Source organism: Eptesicus fuscus, chromosome 16 (assembly GCF_027574615.1).
Source record: "Eptesicus fuscus isolate TK198812 chromosome 16, DD_ASM_mEF_20220401, whole genome shotgun sequence".
Classification (NCBI taxonomy): Eukaryota; Metazoa; Chordata; class Mammalia; order Chiroptera; family Vespertilionidae; genus Eptesicus; species Eptesicus fuscus.
In genome coordinates this window covers 29,962,219-29,977,985 of record NC_072488.1, presented here as the reverse complement: position 1 = coordinate 29,977,985, position 15,767 = coordinate 29,962,219, and the positions used below count along the sequence as shown (strand labels likewise).

General features: G+C 34.5%; 1 protein-coding gene across 4 annotated transcripts in view; it reads left to right on the top strand.

The window, feature by feature from the left end:
* Positions 1 to 15,767, top strand: part of PSME4 (proteasome activator subunit 4) — an 86,925-nt gene that overhangs the window by 40,663 nt on the left and 30,495 nt on the right. For all 4 annotated transcript variants that reach the window (XR_008558561.1, XM_008162133.3, XM_054728198.1 and 1 more), the window contains exons 14-21: positions 149 to 299; positions 2,714 to 2,812; positions 3,031 to 3,100; positions 4,043 to 4,110; positions 4,730 to 4,945; positions 5,777 to 5,934; positions 6,951 to 7,046; positions 15,144 to 15,199. Coding sequence is in view for 3 of the 4 variants with exons in the window: in XM_008162133.3 (XP_008160355.2) it covers positions 149 to 299; positions 2,714 to 2,812; positions 3,031 to 3,100; positions 4,043 to 4,110; positions 4,730 to 4,945; positions 5,777 to 5,934; positions 6,951 to 7,046; positions 15,144 to 15,199 (914 nt within the window). In the remaining variant the exon portion in view is untranslated. The remainder of the gene's footprint in view (positions 1 to 148; positions 300 to 2,713; positions 2,813 to 3,030; positions 3,101 to 4,042; positions 4,111 to 4,729; positions 4,946 to 5,776; positions 5,935 to 6,950; positions 7,047 to 15,143; positions 15,200 to 15,767) is intronic.

Here is a 15,767-nt window from a genome sequence, read left to right as displayed (position 1 = left end):
GGACAGTTGATTTGTGAGTCATGTGCAAGTTATGTAGCTGTCATTTGAACAGTCATAATAATAGAGGTTTATCTGATCATCAAAAAAAATGTTAAACCTGTTTTTGGTTACTAAAATTATACTTTTCTTTCTATTTTGCATCATGTAGATGCTTTGGACTTATTGAAAGTAGCACATTGGAGCAAACAAGAGAAGAGACAGAAACTGAGAAAATGACTCACTTGGAGAGTTTAGTCGAATTAGGTCTGTCTTCTACATTTAGTACAATCCTCACACAGTGTTCCAAAGAAATATTTATGGTAAGAAAAATTAAATTCCAATGTTGTAATCTTATTTGATGTTTTAAAAATTGAACCTTAAGTGCCCTAGCCAGTTTGGCTCAGTGGATAGAGCATTGGCCTGCGGACCAAAGGATCCCGGATTCCATTCTGGTCAAAGGCACATACCTTGGTTGCAGGCTCCTCCCAGCCCTCACCCTGGTCGGGGCACATGCAGGAGGCAACCAATTGATGTGTTTCTCTCACATCGATGTTTCTCTCTGTCTTTCCCTCTCCCACTCTCTCTAAAAGATCAATGGAAAAATATCCTCAGGGGAGGATTAAACAACCTCTCCCCTCCAAAAAAAAAAAAAGTAAAGAAATTGAACCTTAAGCTACTTAAAGTGTATAAATTAATGCCAGTTTATCCTTTCCATGCTAAAATTTGAAAAAGTTAATACAGTTATGCTCATTATTTGCATACTCCATATTAGCACATTTACCTACTGGCTAGAATTTATTTGTAACCCCTAAGTCAACACTTGGAGTGGCAAAAATTTGAGTTGCACATGTTTGCAGCTGAGGTCGAATAAGGTGACACCCTACCTTTTTGCTTCAGCTCTCAAACTGTGAACATGTTCTTTTTGTGTCTCTCTAGTTCTAGGGTTTCACATTTTTGTGATTTTGCTGCTGAAAATGGCCCCCAAGAGTAGTGCTGAAGCACTGTCTAGTATTCTAAGCATAAGAGAGTTGGCAGGATCTAACAGAGAAAATAGCATGTTTTATTATTATTTTTTTAATATATTTTTATTGGTTTCAGAGAGGAAGGGAGAAGGAGAGAGAGAGAGAAACATCAATGATGAGAGAGAATCACCGATCGGCTGCCTCCTGCACGCCCCACAGTGTGATCAAGCCAGCAACCTGGGCACGTGCCCCCAATTGGAATCAACCCCAGGACCTTTCAGTCCACAGGCTGACACTATCCACTGAGCCAAAACCAGTTAGGGCGAAAATAGCATGTTTTAGATGAGCTTTGTTCGGGCATGAGTTATGCTGCTGATTTTAGTTCCATGTTATGAATCAAGGGTATATATTAAATAAGGTGTCTTTAAACAAACACAGTAACACAAAATTCAGTTGATGAAAATGTGTACACAGAGCCTTGTAGGAACGTGATCCTGTTTGTCCCTTAGGCACAATGATGTTACTAGCTAGCAAATTAGTATTTGATAATTCCATGTTCACAGCAACTATATAGAATATAACTACTTCAAATAACAAGAATTAACTGTATTTTTAAAGTTTACAATTAAATACTATATAGGAGAATAGTTTTGGAAGTGGTTTATGTCATAATATGATAGAAATCTATATATATATATAAGAGGCTGAGTGGCCAGCCGACTGACCAGTAGCTATGACGTGCATTGACTACCAGGGGGCAGACGCTCAACGCAGGAGCTGCCGAGCGACAGCAACTTTGCAGTGCCTTCTTGCACTCTGGGACCCCATGGGGGATGTCAGACTGCCGGTTTTGGCCCAATCCTCGCAGGCCAGGCCAAGGGACTCCACCTTTCGGAGGGACCCCACTCCACAGACATCCTTTGAGCCCTGGCACCGCCCCAGGTGCGGCCAGCCAGGGAGGGACTGAGGGAGGTTGGCTCCAGGGCATGTCTGGCCCGTCTCGCCCAGTCCCACCCCACCGGCCACCTTCTAAAGAATTTCCTTTCAATGTGCATGAATCCATGCACCAGACCTCTAGTTAAATATAAAATTTGGCAAACTAGGATGAATTCAATATTGGTTAGTACCTGTTATGTACAGTATGGTCTTTAAAACCACACTTTATTTCCATTTCTGTTTCTTCTCCATCTGAAATTATTACTGTTCAATTTGTTTATCCTGGTTAAAAACTAACCTTACAGCTGCATGAAATATTTACTAAGATTATATGAGCATAACATATTAACATAAATAATCTCTTATTTAATCGAAATCTTTTGAAGGGAGTTGTTTATAATCTGAGTACTATTAATCCATGTGGAGAGCTCAATTTTTCATTCAGCAATTGAAATCCTGTGACTTGATTGTAAAATTAAATAGATGTGGTTGTCAGAATGACAAAATGTAAGTATTAGATATTCTAAAAAATGTATTGAGTTACATTGGACTAGCCAACAAGATAATTGTATTGCTTCCAAGAGTTGTAATTTTGTGTTTAGTGTTTCTGTGGCAAATAAAATCTTGTGCTTCAATTGTTTTGTTCATGTTAGGGTCTTGTGTAAAGATTGCTTGTAGATATGAATGTAACATTAGTAAGCAAATCCTTATAAATTCTGATGGCTAAAAATTTCATATTTGGTTACATTTAATATAGTCTGAGCATCATTTAAAAAATGTTTTATGTTTAATTTTGCTTAAAATTCTGATTAGACATTTCCCGTTTTATGTTAAAGGTGGCCCTTCAGAAGGTTTTTAATTTTTCGATTTCACATATATTTGAAACAAGAGTGGCAGGCCGTATGGTGGCAGACATGTGCCGTGCTGCTGTAAAGGTGAGTTTGGGTTTTTTGGACTGATGAATTAATAAATCAGTAACCAACAGATTTATGTGACTAATTTTTTAGGTATGTTTCTTATACTTAAAATACATAGTCCTTTCAGTAGCTGCTTACAGCCCTTATTTGCCACTGAATATAGTGCTAGTGTATACTTTGTGACTGTTTAGTATTTGTACCTTTCAAAAAACTTATTTATATGCATATGTTTTCAGTGCTGCCCAGAGGAATCTTTGAAGCTATTTGTTCCCCACTGCTGCAGTGTTATAACTCAGCTTACGATGAGTAAGTCATATAGTTACCATTCTGTATCTACAATTTTAAATGAAATTTTATTCTGTTTCTAGTATTCTGTTAATAAAAACAGATCCTTTAAGCTATGTAGTATCTTAATTTTGTAGTTTGGGGGGAAATTGCTCAAAATAAGGTATCACCATGTTGACAGGTAGATTAGAAATTTTACTTTATTAAATTGATATTTTCATACAAGAACCATTTAAAAGTTGCCACAAAAATACCAGTTATTTTGTGACTAGAGGCTTGGTGCATGAAAATTCATGCACTGGAAGGGGGGCGTCCCTCAGCCCGGCCTGCCCCCTCTCACAGTCTAGGAGCCCTCAGGGGAGGGAGGCGACCCGGTGATCAGGGGAAGGCAATGCCCCCATCACACCTCTGCTGCTGCCACTGCTGGCAGCGCAAGCTTCAGCCAGCCCTGGTTACCTGAGCCTCGGGCAGCCGCCATCCAAGGCTTACCTGTGCCTCGGGCCAGTCCTGGGCGGCTGGGGGGCTGAGGGGACTGGGGTACTCCGGAGGCAGGCGTGCGGAGCCGCCAGGCCCACCTGGGGGCGGGCCCGGACTTGCCGCATGCCTGCCGCCCCAGCAGGGCTGAGGGGACTGGGCACTGCCATCTTTGAGGGCGTGGCAGTCAATTAGCATATTATCTCCTTATTGGCTGTGGGTGCCTCCATCTTTGAGGATGTGGCAGCAATTAGCATATTCCCTCTTTATTAGATAGGATATGTGCATGGTCAGCCATTTGGCTGCTGTGTTTATTTTCTGAATTGTGAGTTTCCACCTCTTCTAAAGCAAGAAGGAATTGAAAAAGTCTCCCTAAAAGAGACTTTTCAGCTGTCGGAAATATTAAATGTAAATATGTAAAAAATGATTTGTTTAGTTGGATGCATAGATTTTTTTTTTCTCCCTTCTGTACTATTTTGCCTTTTTTAGATGATGATGTATTAAATGAGGAAGAGCTAGATAAGGAGTTACTATGGAATCTTCAACTTTTGTCTGAGGTATTGTAAATCTTTGGAATAAAAAAATATAATTGTGAAAATGTTGACTTGCTTTTAGAATTTATTCTTTTTTCAAAGTTTGATATTAAAACCATGAAAGGTCATAAGTTTTAGGTATTCTTTTGATTTAGTGGCAGAAAGTCAGATAATGCCACTTTCTAATATCAGGAGTATAATTATTGATTACCTTATGTTCAGTATTATTGACTTTTTACTGATTTATTAATTCTAATATAGGTAACTCATTAATTGAAAAGGTTATTGGATTTGGGAATTCTTTTTTTCTCTGTGTTCTAAACTTGGCCATTAATCAGACTTGAGCATTCAAGAACCAAAGAACAGAAATTCCATTATCTCTTAAAGGAGAGGGACTCTTTTGTAAAGGATGTTACTATGCCATGGCACTTGAGAACCTGGACTCAGAAAATGAGTTTGACCTTTAAAAAGAATAGATTGTTAGAATATAATGAATAAGGCCTAAAATGAATTACTTTAAGAAAAACACTGTTAATGCTTTTAAGACTTATTTCATGGCCAAACATTAACCTTTGCATTAATTATTGATTCTTAAACCTTTTACCCCAAATATCTTCGGGCTAAAAAATCTTTCTCTTTTTAGATTACTCGAGTGGATGGGAAGAAGTTGCTTCTTTATAGGGAGCAACTTGTAAAGATTCTCCAAAGAACCCTACATTTAACCTGTAAGCAGGGTTACACTCTGTCCTGCAACCTTTTGCATCACCTTCTTCGTTCTACCACACTCATCTACCCTACAGAATACTGCAGTGTGCCGGGTGGCTTTGACAGGTGTCTTTCTGAATACTTTCCTATCAAGGCAAGCATTTTTAATAATTTAGGATTCAAGGATATATTCGGTTATTTTCCTAAGGAATTCAAAGTGTGGTTGTTGTTTTTTCTTGTGTATGAAGGTGTCACTTCTTTATTTTAAAAGTAGATTATATTAAAACTTATTGGGTTATTTATTTTGAAGATCTAATTGGCTTTTTAAGTGGATTTGTGAATGAGGCAGCATTCCATCTGGCAGCTGGAATGGCGCTCCCTGGAATGTTTTCAATGTGTGCAGCATAGTATATGTGCTGGAGCTCCTCTGGTTTCCTTCTTTTCTGTTTTGTGTGAGATGACTTGTGCCACATCAAACCTCTATAATTCCATATAATTTTATCGGGGAACTCAGTAGACTCACATAAATTTACTGTTACTCTTTTTTTTTTCCTCAATATATTTTATTGATTTTTTACAGAGAGGAAGGGAGAGGGAGAGAGAGTTAGAAACATCGATGAGAGAGAAACATCGATCGTCTGCCTCCTGCACACCTCCTACTGGGGATGTGCCCGCAACCAAGGTACATGCCCTTGACCGGAATCGAACCCGGGACCCTTCAGTCCGCAGGCCGACGCTCTATCCACTGAGCCAAACGGGTTTTGGCTACTGTTACTCTTATAAGTAAACTAATATTTGAGGGACTCTTTAGGAAGACCTTTTCAGGAGTTACAATGAAGGGATAAAATGTTGTCATGCCATTTTTGTGTCCATTATTCACTATCTTAGGTTTGGAACACTTATACATATTCTAACATTTTCAATTATGTATATATGTTCTTTTTTCAACTTCTCAACCGGCTGAACAAATGCTGTTCTTTTCTAGGACTGGGGTAAACCGGGGGACCTTTGGAATCTGGGAATCCAGTGGCATGTTCCTTCTTCCAATGAAGTGGCGTTTGCCTTCTTTCTGTTGGACTCTTTTCTTCAGCCTGAACTCATCAAACTCCAGCAGTGTGGGGATGGAGAACTTGAAATGTCTAGGTTAGTTTTTTTTTGTGTGTTTTTTTTTTTTAATAATTAATTGGTGTTAGTTTTTATGGTTTCAGACTAAAAAACATCTTTTTTTGTGCCTTTCCTTCTCTCTATGGATGTCTGCTGTATTCATTTTCAGTGAGTTTTGACCATCGACACGAGTGTAATTAGAAACCATTTAATATAGCGTTGTGTAACAGAAAATTTGTCATAACATTTAAACATAAATGGTTTTTGTCCTCACTTGTTTTTAGTGCTTTTTACTTAGCTGTTTCACGTGTGCATCTTTGAGAAGTGTGTAGGTATGTCCCCTTTGAAAGTAATTCCTGCTTTTCTAGGTTCAGCTTAGATTTATTGGTTTGTTTCTTCTCGGTAATTCATTATTGCTGTTAATATTACTTAAGAGAAATATCTCTGTGAGGTAATTTTTTTCCCCTTTCCTATGGGCTTTAATAAGAAAATTATTTCAAATCATTAGACTTTTGTAGTTTGGATGTTTGACAGTCCTAAAATAATAGTAGGAAAATTACTGTGTGTCAGATATCAGGAAACTTTAATAGTAAATTCAGTAGAAATGGGATTGGAGGAAGAAGTATGATTGACTTCACGTCAGCTATATAGTCTATTGCACAAAACTGCCTTTTGGAGTGAACGTTTAGCTAGTCCATTTTTAGATGAGAAGATATGCTAGAAGATTTCATGTAATACTGTTTTCTTGCGGTAGTGATCTTTAGGTAAATAGGTGATTAAATTCAGAATTGTTTCACAAAGCACAATCAGTCTTTGTTACCTGTGATTATTTAGAACCTGCTTAAATATAAGCACATCTCTTACTACCAGTAAATATCTGTTTAATTACCTTGAACTATTAAGTGGGTAAACTGTGGTGGTTGCCATTTTTTTTGCCTTAATTTTGTATATCCCCACTTGATGGAGTTTTTGTACTTCCCCCTAGATTCTTGGCTTTTTATTAAATAGGGATTTGGAGTCTTGTAAAATATGAAAATACCTTTTATTTTTTCTAGAGATGATGTTCTACAGAGTCTGACTATAGTGCACAACTGTTTAATTGGCTCAGGAAACCTCCTACCTCCATTGAAAGGAGAGCCAGTTGCTAACTTGTAAGTAAAAATAACTACTTTATATATTTTGCTTTTTTCCCATTTGGTATATATTTTAAGTCTTAGTCACATAATGATTTCCTGGTTTTATAATTATTGGTGGTGTTTGTATCACTTTAACCTTTTTGTCATTGATAGGCCAAAAAATACCTGAGGTACAACTTAGGTCTGTAAACTTTAAGGCTTATTCAGATATTCATATGGTGCCAGGATAACTTTGAATGTTCATGAGTTTTAAATATTAATTTAGTGATATTTAAGTTTATTAGATTACTAAGTTAATTAAGAAATACTCTGCTTTAAAAAGGAAAGAAAAATACTTTTTTTTTGTCTGCTGTCAACATTGATTAAAGATTTTGTAGCAAAAAACGGTTGTTTTTTAAATAAAAATTTGTCCAATGTTATTCATTATGATTTTGAACTTTTTAGATCTATCAAGTTGCTTTTTTTAAATGTAAGTGCTTTTCAGAGTATTATTATTTTGAAAGAGTGTCTTGATTTAGTCTATTGTTAGTGCTACCATTTAAGTTGAAAAATTGGATTTAATGGACATCAGCAAATATGTAACTTGAGCTCATGTAATAAGTAGATAGCTACTAGTTTCAGTATACCATCTTAGATCATTTTCTGTCTACATCAACATCTCATTGCTGAACAACTTAATGAAAATCACATAAAAATGAGTAAGTAATCCCTGCCTGCTCAAAAAACACAAAGAGAATTATTTGTGGATTTTACAACAAAAATGTTAAAAAGCTTCAAGGAATTGTTTAAAATATGACTTGCTTATCTTCGTATATTTTGTATAATCACTGTTTGGAATCATACTTTTTCATAATTCCCATTTATTTCCATCTAAAAGCTGTCTTTAGACATTGAATTTTAGCTTGATCATTAGATTTAAGAGGGAGAAGTGGGGCCATTTCAAGTAAGGGAATCTGTTTTCAGTTTACCTAGGAATTTGCTGAATTCTTTTACAAAACCTTTGTTTTTCATTAGTTTTATAGTTTGATATCAGAGCAGTATTACCAAATTCATTTTTATTATGAGAGATTAATTTTTAAATTATTTTTTAAATTCTCACCTGAAGATATGTTTATTGATGTGAGAGAGAGAAAAGCAAAGATGGTTGCCTCCCATAAACTTCCCCACCAGGGTTTGAACCCACAACCTAGTTATGGTCCCTGACTGGGAATGGAACCCGGCAGTCCTTTTGGTGCTTGGGAATACCTTTTGCTCCAACTAACTGAGCCCGCCACCTGGCGGGGCACAAGAGATTGATTTTAAACAATAATTTTAAATGAGACCTAAAATTAAAATCAATGGTTTTTATTTTCCTGGAGATTTTAACAGTGTATAATACAGTAAAAAATTTAATATATAATGAGTTTATTACATTAGTAAATTTAGTTGTGCTTAAACTTGTTGACAATGAGAAGTGTCCTCATTTAATCCAAAAATGTATCTAAGAGCAAAAGCATGTATAATCTGTGTATATGATGAGAGGATTTTTAGTAGAGTGACCATTTAGATGTACTTCTTGAAGGGTCAGCTAAGGAGGCCTGGAGGTTTTTCGATATGGAAGTTCCTATCATCATGTAGCCATATTATGCCATGTGGACTATAGTAGGGAATTGACACAAATAATTTATCTTTTTTGTGTGTATATATATGCATATATATTTTTATTGATTTCAGAAAGGAAGGGAGGGGGGAGAGAGATAGAAACATCAATGATGAGAGAGAATCATTGATCGCCTGCCTCCTACACGCCTCCCAACTGGGGATTGAGCCTGCAACCCGGGCATGTGCCCTGACCAGGAATTGAACCATGACCTCCTGGTTCATAGGCTGACGCTAACCACTGAGAACACCGGCTGGGCAAGAATTTATCTTTTGAAATAAATGTGCACCCAGACAAAATTGCCATATATTTTGCTATTATACACCAATTAGGTTTATATATAATGAAATGCATTTTCAATAAGGAAAAGAATACCATGTTATAAAAATGTTACAAATGCCATGGACTATAACTAAATAATTTGTTAGCCTGCATTACTATACACTATCAACTATAAAATTGATCCTGAGTATCTTTTATAGATTTTTCCCAGAAAAGCTGAAGAAGAAAGATCATTTAAATGGCGATGTTTTGTTTTTGACTTTTCACTTTTAGTGTGAAAATTTAATATAATGAAGTAGTAAAAGTTATTTAATATAAATATACAATTATTAGATTTTAAAATATATTTAAATGTATACATATAAAATGTTTTCTTGTATACAGAGGTGGGCAAAAGTGGGTTACAATTGTTTGTATGAAAAATACAATAATAATACAAGAAAGCTGTTTCCCATACTAACAACTATAAAACTATTTTTGCCTACCCCCTGTATATTTAGTAATACATAATGAAATAAAATATGAAATGATGAAAAAGTCAATCATTTTAGTCATTGAATAAAACACATTTTTAGGATTCTTTATAGTTACGTACATCTATGCAGGGTAATGATTAAATGAAGTTGAATTAAAAATGAATGAACAGCCCTTAGCTAGCCGTTGAATTGCCAAAACATGGAGTATAGTCTTCCCTGGGCCTTTAACTCATTCTTAACAGAATCCTTAGCTTTAAAACCAGTTTCTTAACTGGTATCATCTTTATCTGAAATATTAATTTGTTTTAATTTGTTTTGGTAATATTTGTTTTCTTTATATAACATTTTGGCTTTTTTTGGCTGATAGTAAATTGGTTCTCACCAAAGTATCATAAAATAAAGTTAGCTTTTTAAATTTCTGAAATGCTTTTTTAATAAGTCAGTTGTTAAAAATCTTATAAATATACATTGATTTGAAAACACTAATTAATTTCAGTTGGTGGTGCCATTGTTCTGTGATATTAAATCACACTGCCTGGTGTGAAGAAAGAATATCTGTAGCACAACTCTCAATTAAATTATCAACAGCACATCAATTTGAAACTAGTACATAAAAACAACAATAGGAAAGTAGTTGCTCTATGGGAAAATAGAGTAAAATGTGTCAGGTCATGGAGAAAAGGAAAGGCATAAATGTGACAGATGGCTTTAGTATAATGCCTAAAGTGCTAACATTTTACCGATGTTAATAAACAATTTTGTTTTTGTATTATGGGACAGTATGCATTTTTCAAAATACTCAAGCAGTTTTTGGAAGCACATAGCAACTCAATTTTTTAAAATTTCAGCTTATGCTTTTCTTATATAAATCTCAATTAGGTAAAATATTCAAGCTGCTTTATTGATTGGTTGATTGGTCAAACCACTCATTATTAAGTTTGCCTTGCACATGTATTAGTAGTATTTGTCTTCTGGAAAATTGAAAAGTAATGAAAAACTTCGTTCTGAGTTTTTCTGTAAGAAAATCTAACCTAGTTTCTAATAGAGTATATGGGATGATCTTAAAATCCTATTGTTCAGGGGAATGGCTACTAAATATATGAACTATGCTAAGTGATTAGAGACTGACAAAAAATAAACTACTTAGAGAAGTTGATTATCTTAATAAATATAAAATAAATGATATACCTAATGTATCTGCATTGTAATTTTTGGCCTTTAGCAGTGTAGGGGGTCACTAAATATCTTGTATATACTATACATTTTACTGTTTCAAATGATGGGTAAATTACGGTTCCTTGAGGGTAATTAAAGGATACATTTTTTAGTTTAGTACAATTTTAATTTTTAGCAGTTTTGTTATACTATGTCTGCTGAATTACTCTTACATTGGAACCTCTTTATTTCGCCCTAGGAACCTTTAGTTGATGATTTAATAGAAATATTTGTGATATAGTTTATACTCATAGTTCTACCTTTATAGCTGTGGAAGTTGGAGAATGTCTTTGCAGGGTCACAGGAATTTTGGACACTTGCCTTTAATCCTCAAATCATCATTAATTTCTCCTTTGCAGTCCACTCATAATCTTTTAGGTCTAACCAGCTATCACAGAAAGTAAAAAACTAATAATATCTATAAAAGCAGGGTTACTCGAGGTAGAGGAGTCATCATTTTTCATCTCCAATATTTCTTCTTTACTTTGTTCCCCCTTTTCTCTGATAGATCTGTAAGTCATTCTTAGATCATTCTTAAGATCTCAGCTTTTACTAACTTTTCACTCAAGAAAAATTCATACTTAAGGTCTAAGAGTTGAGACCATTTCATTAATATGTGAAAGGATGTGTTGTTATGCGATGAGGGGCAGGGCTAGCTAACCTCTCTTGGCACCTCCAGGGAACTACCCAGCTCTGCTGGGGGAGCCGCACACAGAAAAGGAAACAGTTACTACTCCACGGTGAGTAATCCTGTTTTCTCCTTATTTCACCTTCTGACTGTTTTCTTTGATTTTTTAAAAGCTTGTGTGTCAGACATGAAAATAGTTCTTATGCTCAGCATAAATTTTCAACCTAGCACTCTGTAAGATTTCTCTTTCTTTACTTAGCAACCTGTTATGTACATGGTAGAGGAAGAGCTAGCTTTTCATTTGTGTCTATTGCTATTATTGATGCCTAGGATTGAATTGCATAAGAACACAGAAATAGGCTAATTGTCTCTTGTGAAACACTTCATAATCTTGGCTGGAATAAATATCTAGTGGCTTGGTTTTATACCTTTAGGATTGTTTTCCTTTGGGAGGGGAGTGATTATTGGAAAGGGTAGCTTGTTCTTTCACTTATAGACAGGAAGAGTCATTACTGTTTGCGGTTGTGTTACGACAGTTAACCTAGCTTTCATTTGCATATTTGATTTGTATATTTTGTTTTTATGTTATTAGTCACTGCTTCCCTTTTCACCATCTTTTTCCTCCAGTGATTGTTTTCAGTTCTACTCTGATCAAATCTAAAGAAGATTGCCATCTAGTGGTATAAATCACATAGTTGTGGAAACTTACAGGTCCCGTCCCCTCCTCCCACCCCCGCCCCGTGGCACACATATTGAATCTTGTTATAAATTAGATGGCCTGCTACTATTTAGTTGATTTAACTTTATTATTTATAGATGGTATTATTTATAATATGTTGTGTTGAAATTACTTGTCAGAATTTTTAGTTCCTGTGTCAAAATGCTTACTCCTTGTAAAATGAAAGAGTGAATGTGAGTAGAATGAATTTCACTTGGGGTGAGAAAGTGATGGTATTTGATTTCAATTATATATATTGCTACTATGGCTTTTAATCAGAACGCATATCTATAAGTTGACAGTATTTTAAATCTATTCAGCTAAGATTATGTTCTTAACTAAAAGTTACAAGAGCAGTTTTAAGTAACAGAGTATGGCTGCACATGACTTATAAAGTGGCCACAAGAAATAAATAGGTCATGACTAGATATTTCTTTTAGAAAATTATTCTTTTAAAGATCAGAAAAAAATAAATTGATATAAATACATTTTTATACTTGTGGAGAAACATTTACTGTAAAACATGTCAACCCAAATGGAGTTCAATAAACTTATTAGATAAGAAGAGATCAGTTAAAGCTGAATCTTAGATAAATAAGCCTAAGAGGAATTAGTGATGGATAAGAATAAACAAAACCAAAATATATGTCTAACCAGATGTTTTCTCTACATTTGAGTTCTGTAGATGTATTTTAATTTAGATTTTAAAATCAAAAGCCTAAGTAATTTTTATTTAAATGTGTTACTTAATACTATACTTTAAAATTCCATGCAGGCTGATATTTTTAAGTAATTATAAAAATTGATCATCTTCAAAATTTTTAATAGGGAAACTATTTAGAGTGACACATGGGTTTTAAAAATTGGTATCAGGGCTTGTAGTTGAGACTTGTTTTTAAAAGTGATTACAGTGTAATGGATTACTAGGATCATAAATGCATACCAAAAAAACCATTTCAAATTACCAATTAATAGGGGTTTTTCTTTTTAATTTGTTTGATAGGTTCTCCCCCCTCCCTTTGGATATAGTAAAAATTGTTCTGAGGTTTGCTGTAGAGATTGTTTTTTACGTTACTTGTAAGACTGATTTTATGATAATTAAAATGTATGCTTGGTTCAATATTATTTGGTACTAGGTATGGACTGGGTAAGGTACAATTGTATTCCTACTTTAGTAAGCTACTTATATTTATAGCAGCAGTGAGGAGACGTCCTCTCAAGTGACAGCTCATGACAAGCACCTCCCCATCCTCTCCCAAGGGAGGTCAGGCCAGGGTGGTGACAGTCTTAATGCTTTTTGCTTGTTACTGCTTAAGCACAACCTTTTTCTCTTTGCTGGTGAAATCTAATTTCAGTAGACATGGACTCCCCCTCCCCCCCTTTTTTTTGTTTTTTAAATATATTTTATTGATTTTTTACAGAGAGGTAGCGGGGAGGGATAGAGAGTTAGAAACACTGGGGATGTACCTGCAACCAAGGTACATGCCCTTGACCGGAATCGAACCTGGGACCCTTCAGTCTGCAGGCTGACGCTCTATCCACTGAGCCAAACCGGTTAGGGCTGGACTCCCCTTTACATTCATTGTAAAGGAATCTGATTTTATTTTTACTGACTAAACTCTGGGTACATATCTATTTTTTAATCATACACAATTTTACAGAATGCTCAAGTTTCCAAGCTTTATACAATGAAAACCAGATTTTTAAAAATATATATCTTTTATTGATTTCAGAGAGGAAAGGAGAGGGAGAGAGAGATAGAAACATCAATGATGAGAGAGAATTATTGATTGGTTGCCTCCTGCATGTCCCCTACTGGGAATTGAGCCTGCAACCCTGGGCATGTGCCCGTGACTGGAATTGAACCCGGGACCCTTCAGTCTGTAGGCTGATACTCTATCTACTGAGCCAAACCAGCTAGGGCTGAAAACCAGATTTTAAGAATTAGAATTTGAACTTGAAAATCTCTGAGAAGCAAATTAGCATTTTCTATTATAACCCATTACCATTCTTTGTTTATACTCTGTAGGCTTGGTTTTGAATCTTGTGATGATTCTGTTTTCATCCTAAGCACTACATGATGGGGAGGGACATACTTATAATTGTCATTTTAGTAATCTTGATGTTATTACTATTTAGATAAATCCCAGAATTTAAAGCTATGAAGTATTAAGGTAAAGATAACTTAATTCGACTTATAAAAATACACTAGAGATGCAGTGTGTTGATTTTAAAATGTTTTCTTTATTATAAGGCTGTGTAATTCATGAGAGATGATTAATAACTGTAAAATTTATGTTTGTTACTACTTAGCCCTGTATTAGGTATGCTTATCCCTGTTTTCTTGGCATTTGTGCCTGTGTTTCTCCTCTTAGAAAGTAATATCTTTTTGTTTGTAAAAAGTTATTGAATTCAGTCTCATATTTTGATATAAAATGTTGAAAATTCAAGTATTTTTAATGTAGAAAATTTAGATTTCAGTTATAAAAGTTTGTATTTTCCAATACCTGTTCTTACATACCTAAAAAGTGACTTTTCATTTAATAGATTTAACCAGCTCAGTTTGTTCCAGTAACATGTTTCTTTGTGACAGATCTTTAACTAGGAAATGCAGTGTTTTTTACCTCTGAACATCTTATGAAGTAGTGGCATTTTTCTGCAGATGGTAGGAGAAATCAGTTTGGCTGGTTTTAAGAGGAAGGGTAATGATTGTCTAAAGAAGCTTGTCTGCTATATATTCTACAGTAAAATTTCATTGTGGGTTTTTGGTGACTACTTTTAACCCTTACTATGCTATTACAAATCTGACTTTCCTTTGTATAAATGTATAAATGTTTATCATCAGACTTAAGCTTTTACACTTGACTATAGACTATCAATACAACACTCATTTGGGCAGTGAATTCCCCTCCTAAAGTCACTAAATGTAAATAACATTTTCTTTTAAGATGAATATTATTGTCCTTATTGATAAACAGATAGCATCAATCCTCAGAAGGATAGAGTAAAGAAGTATGGAAGATGGGAAATCTGTGTTTGTTAAAAGAGCATCATCATCTTTGTTTTCATTTAAACATTCTAGCAATGACATTTTTCCCTTTAACCCTTCTTATTGGTATTATTAATAAATACAAGCACTCTTGTTTTTATACAGGGTACCAAGTATGGTGTCCTTGGAAGAGACAAAGTTGTATACTGGACTTGAATATGGTATGTGAATCCTAATCTGAGTAAATCTGCATAGTCTTATTTTTTGTCAATTTTTCTACAAGGGTTAAAATGGAATAATTTTGTAGTTGTAATTTTCCTAGGCTCCTTTTTATATATAAAAATGAATATTAATTACACAGTAGTTATATATGCTTTTTCTGGAGAAACTAGAAAATTATTATATAAAGATAAGCTAGTACAAGATAGAAATTTGGGTCAATAAATATTTGGATATTTTCTATTTGCAGAAGCAGACTTTCATATACTCTAATATTCATTTATATTTAGAATTGTTTTAGAACTGATATACTTGATATGAATGAGAATATTATAACCTTTATATATTCTGACTATCTCTGTATTTTTCTACCATAGTTAAATTTTATATAAATATTTATGCAAAGCATTTTATTTTGTTCATTTAATGTTCTGAATCTAACATTGGTAGAAATTTTTTTTTCCTTATTGCTGGATTAACACTGGAGTTAGTTGCATACATTAATTGCTAGAGTAATTTTAGCTTGCTTGATTTGGGTCACCCATAACTAATTAGAGAATCCTATGCATT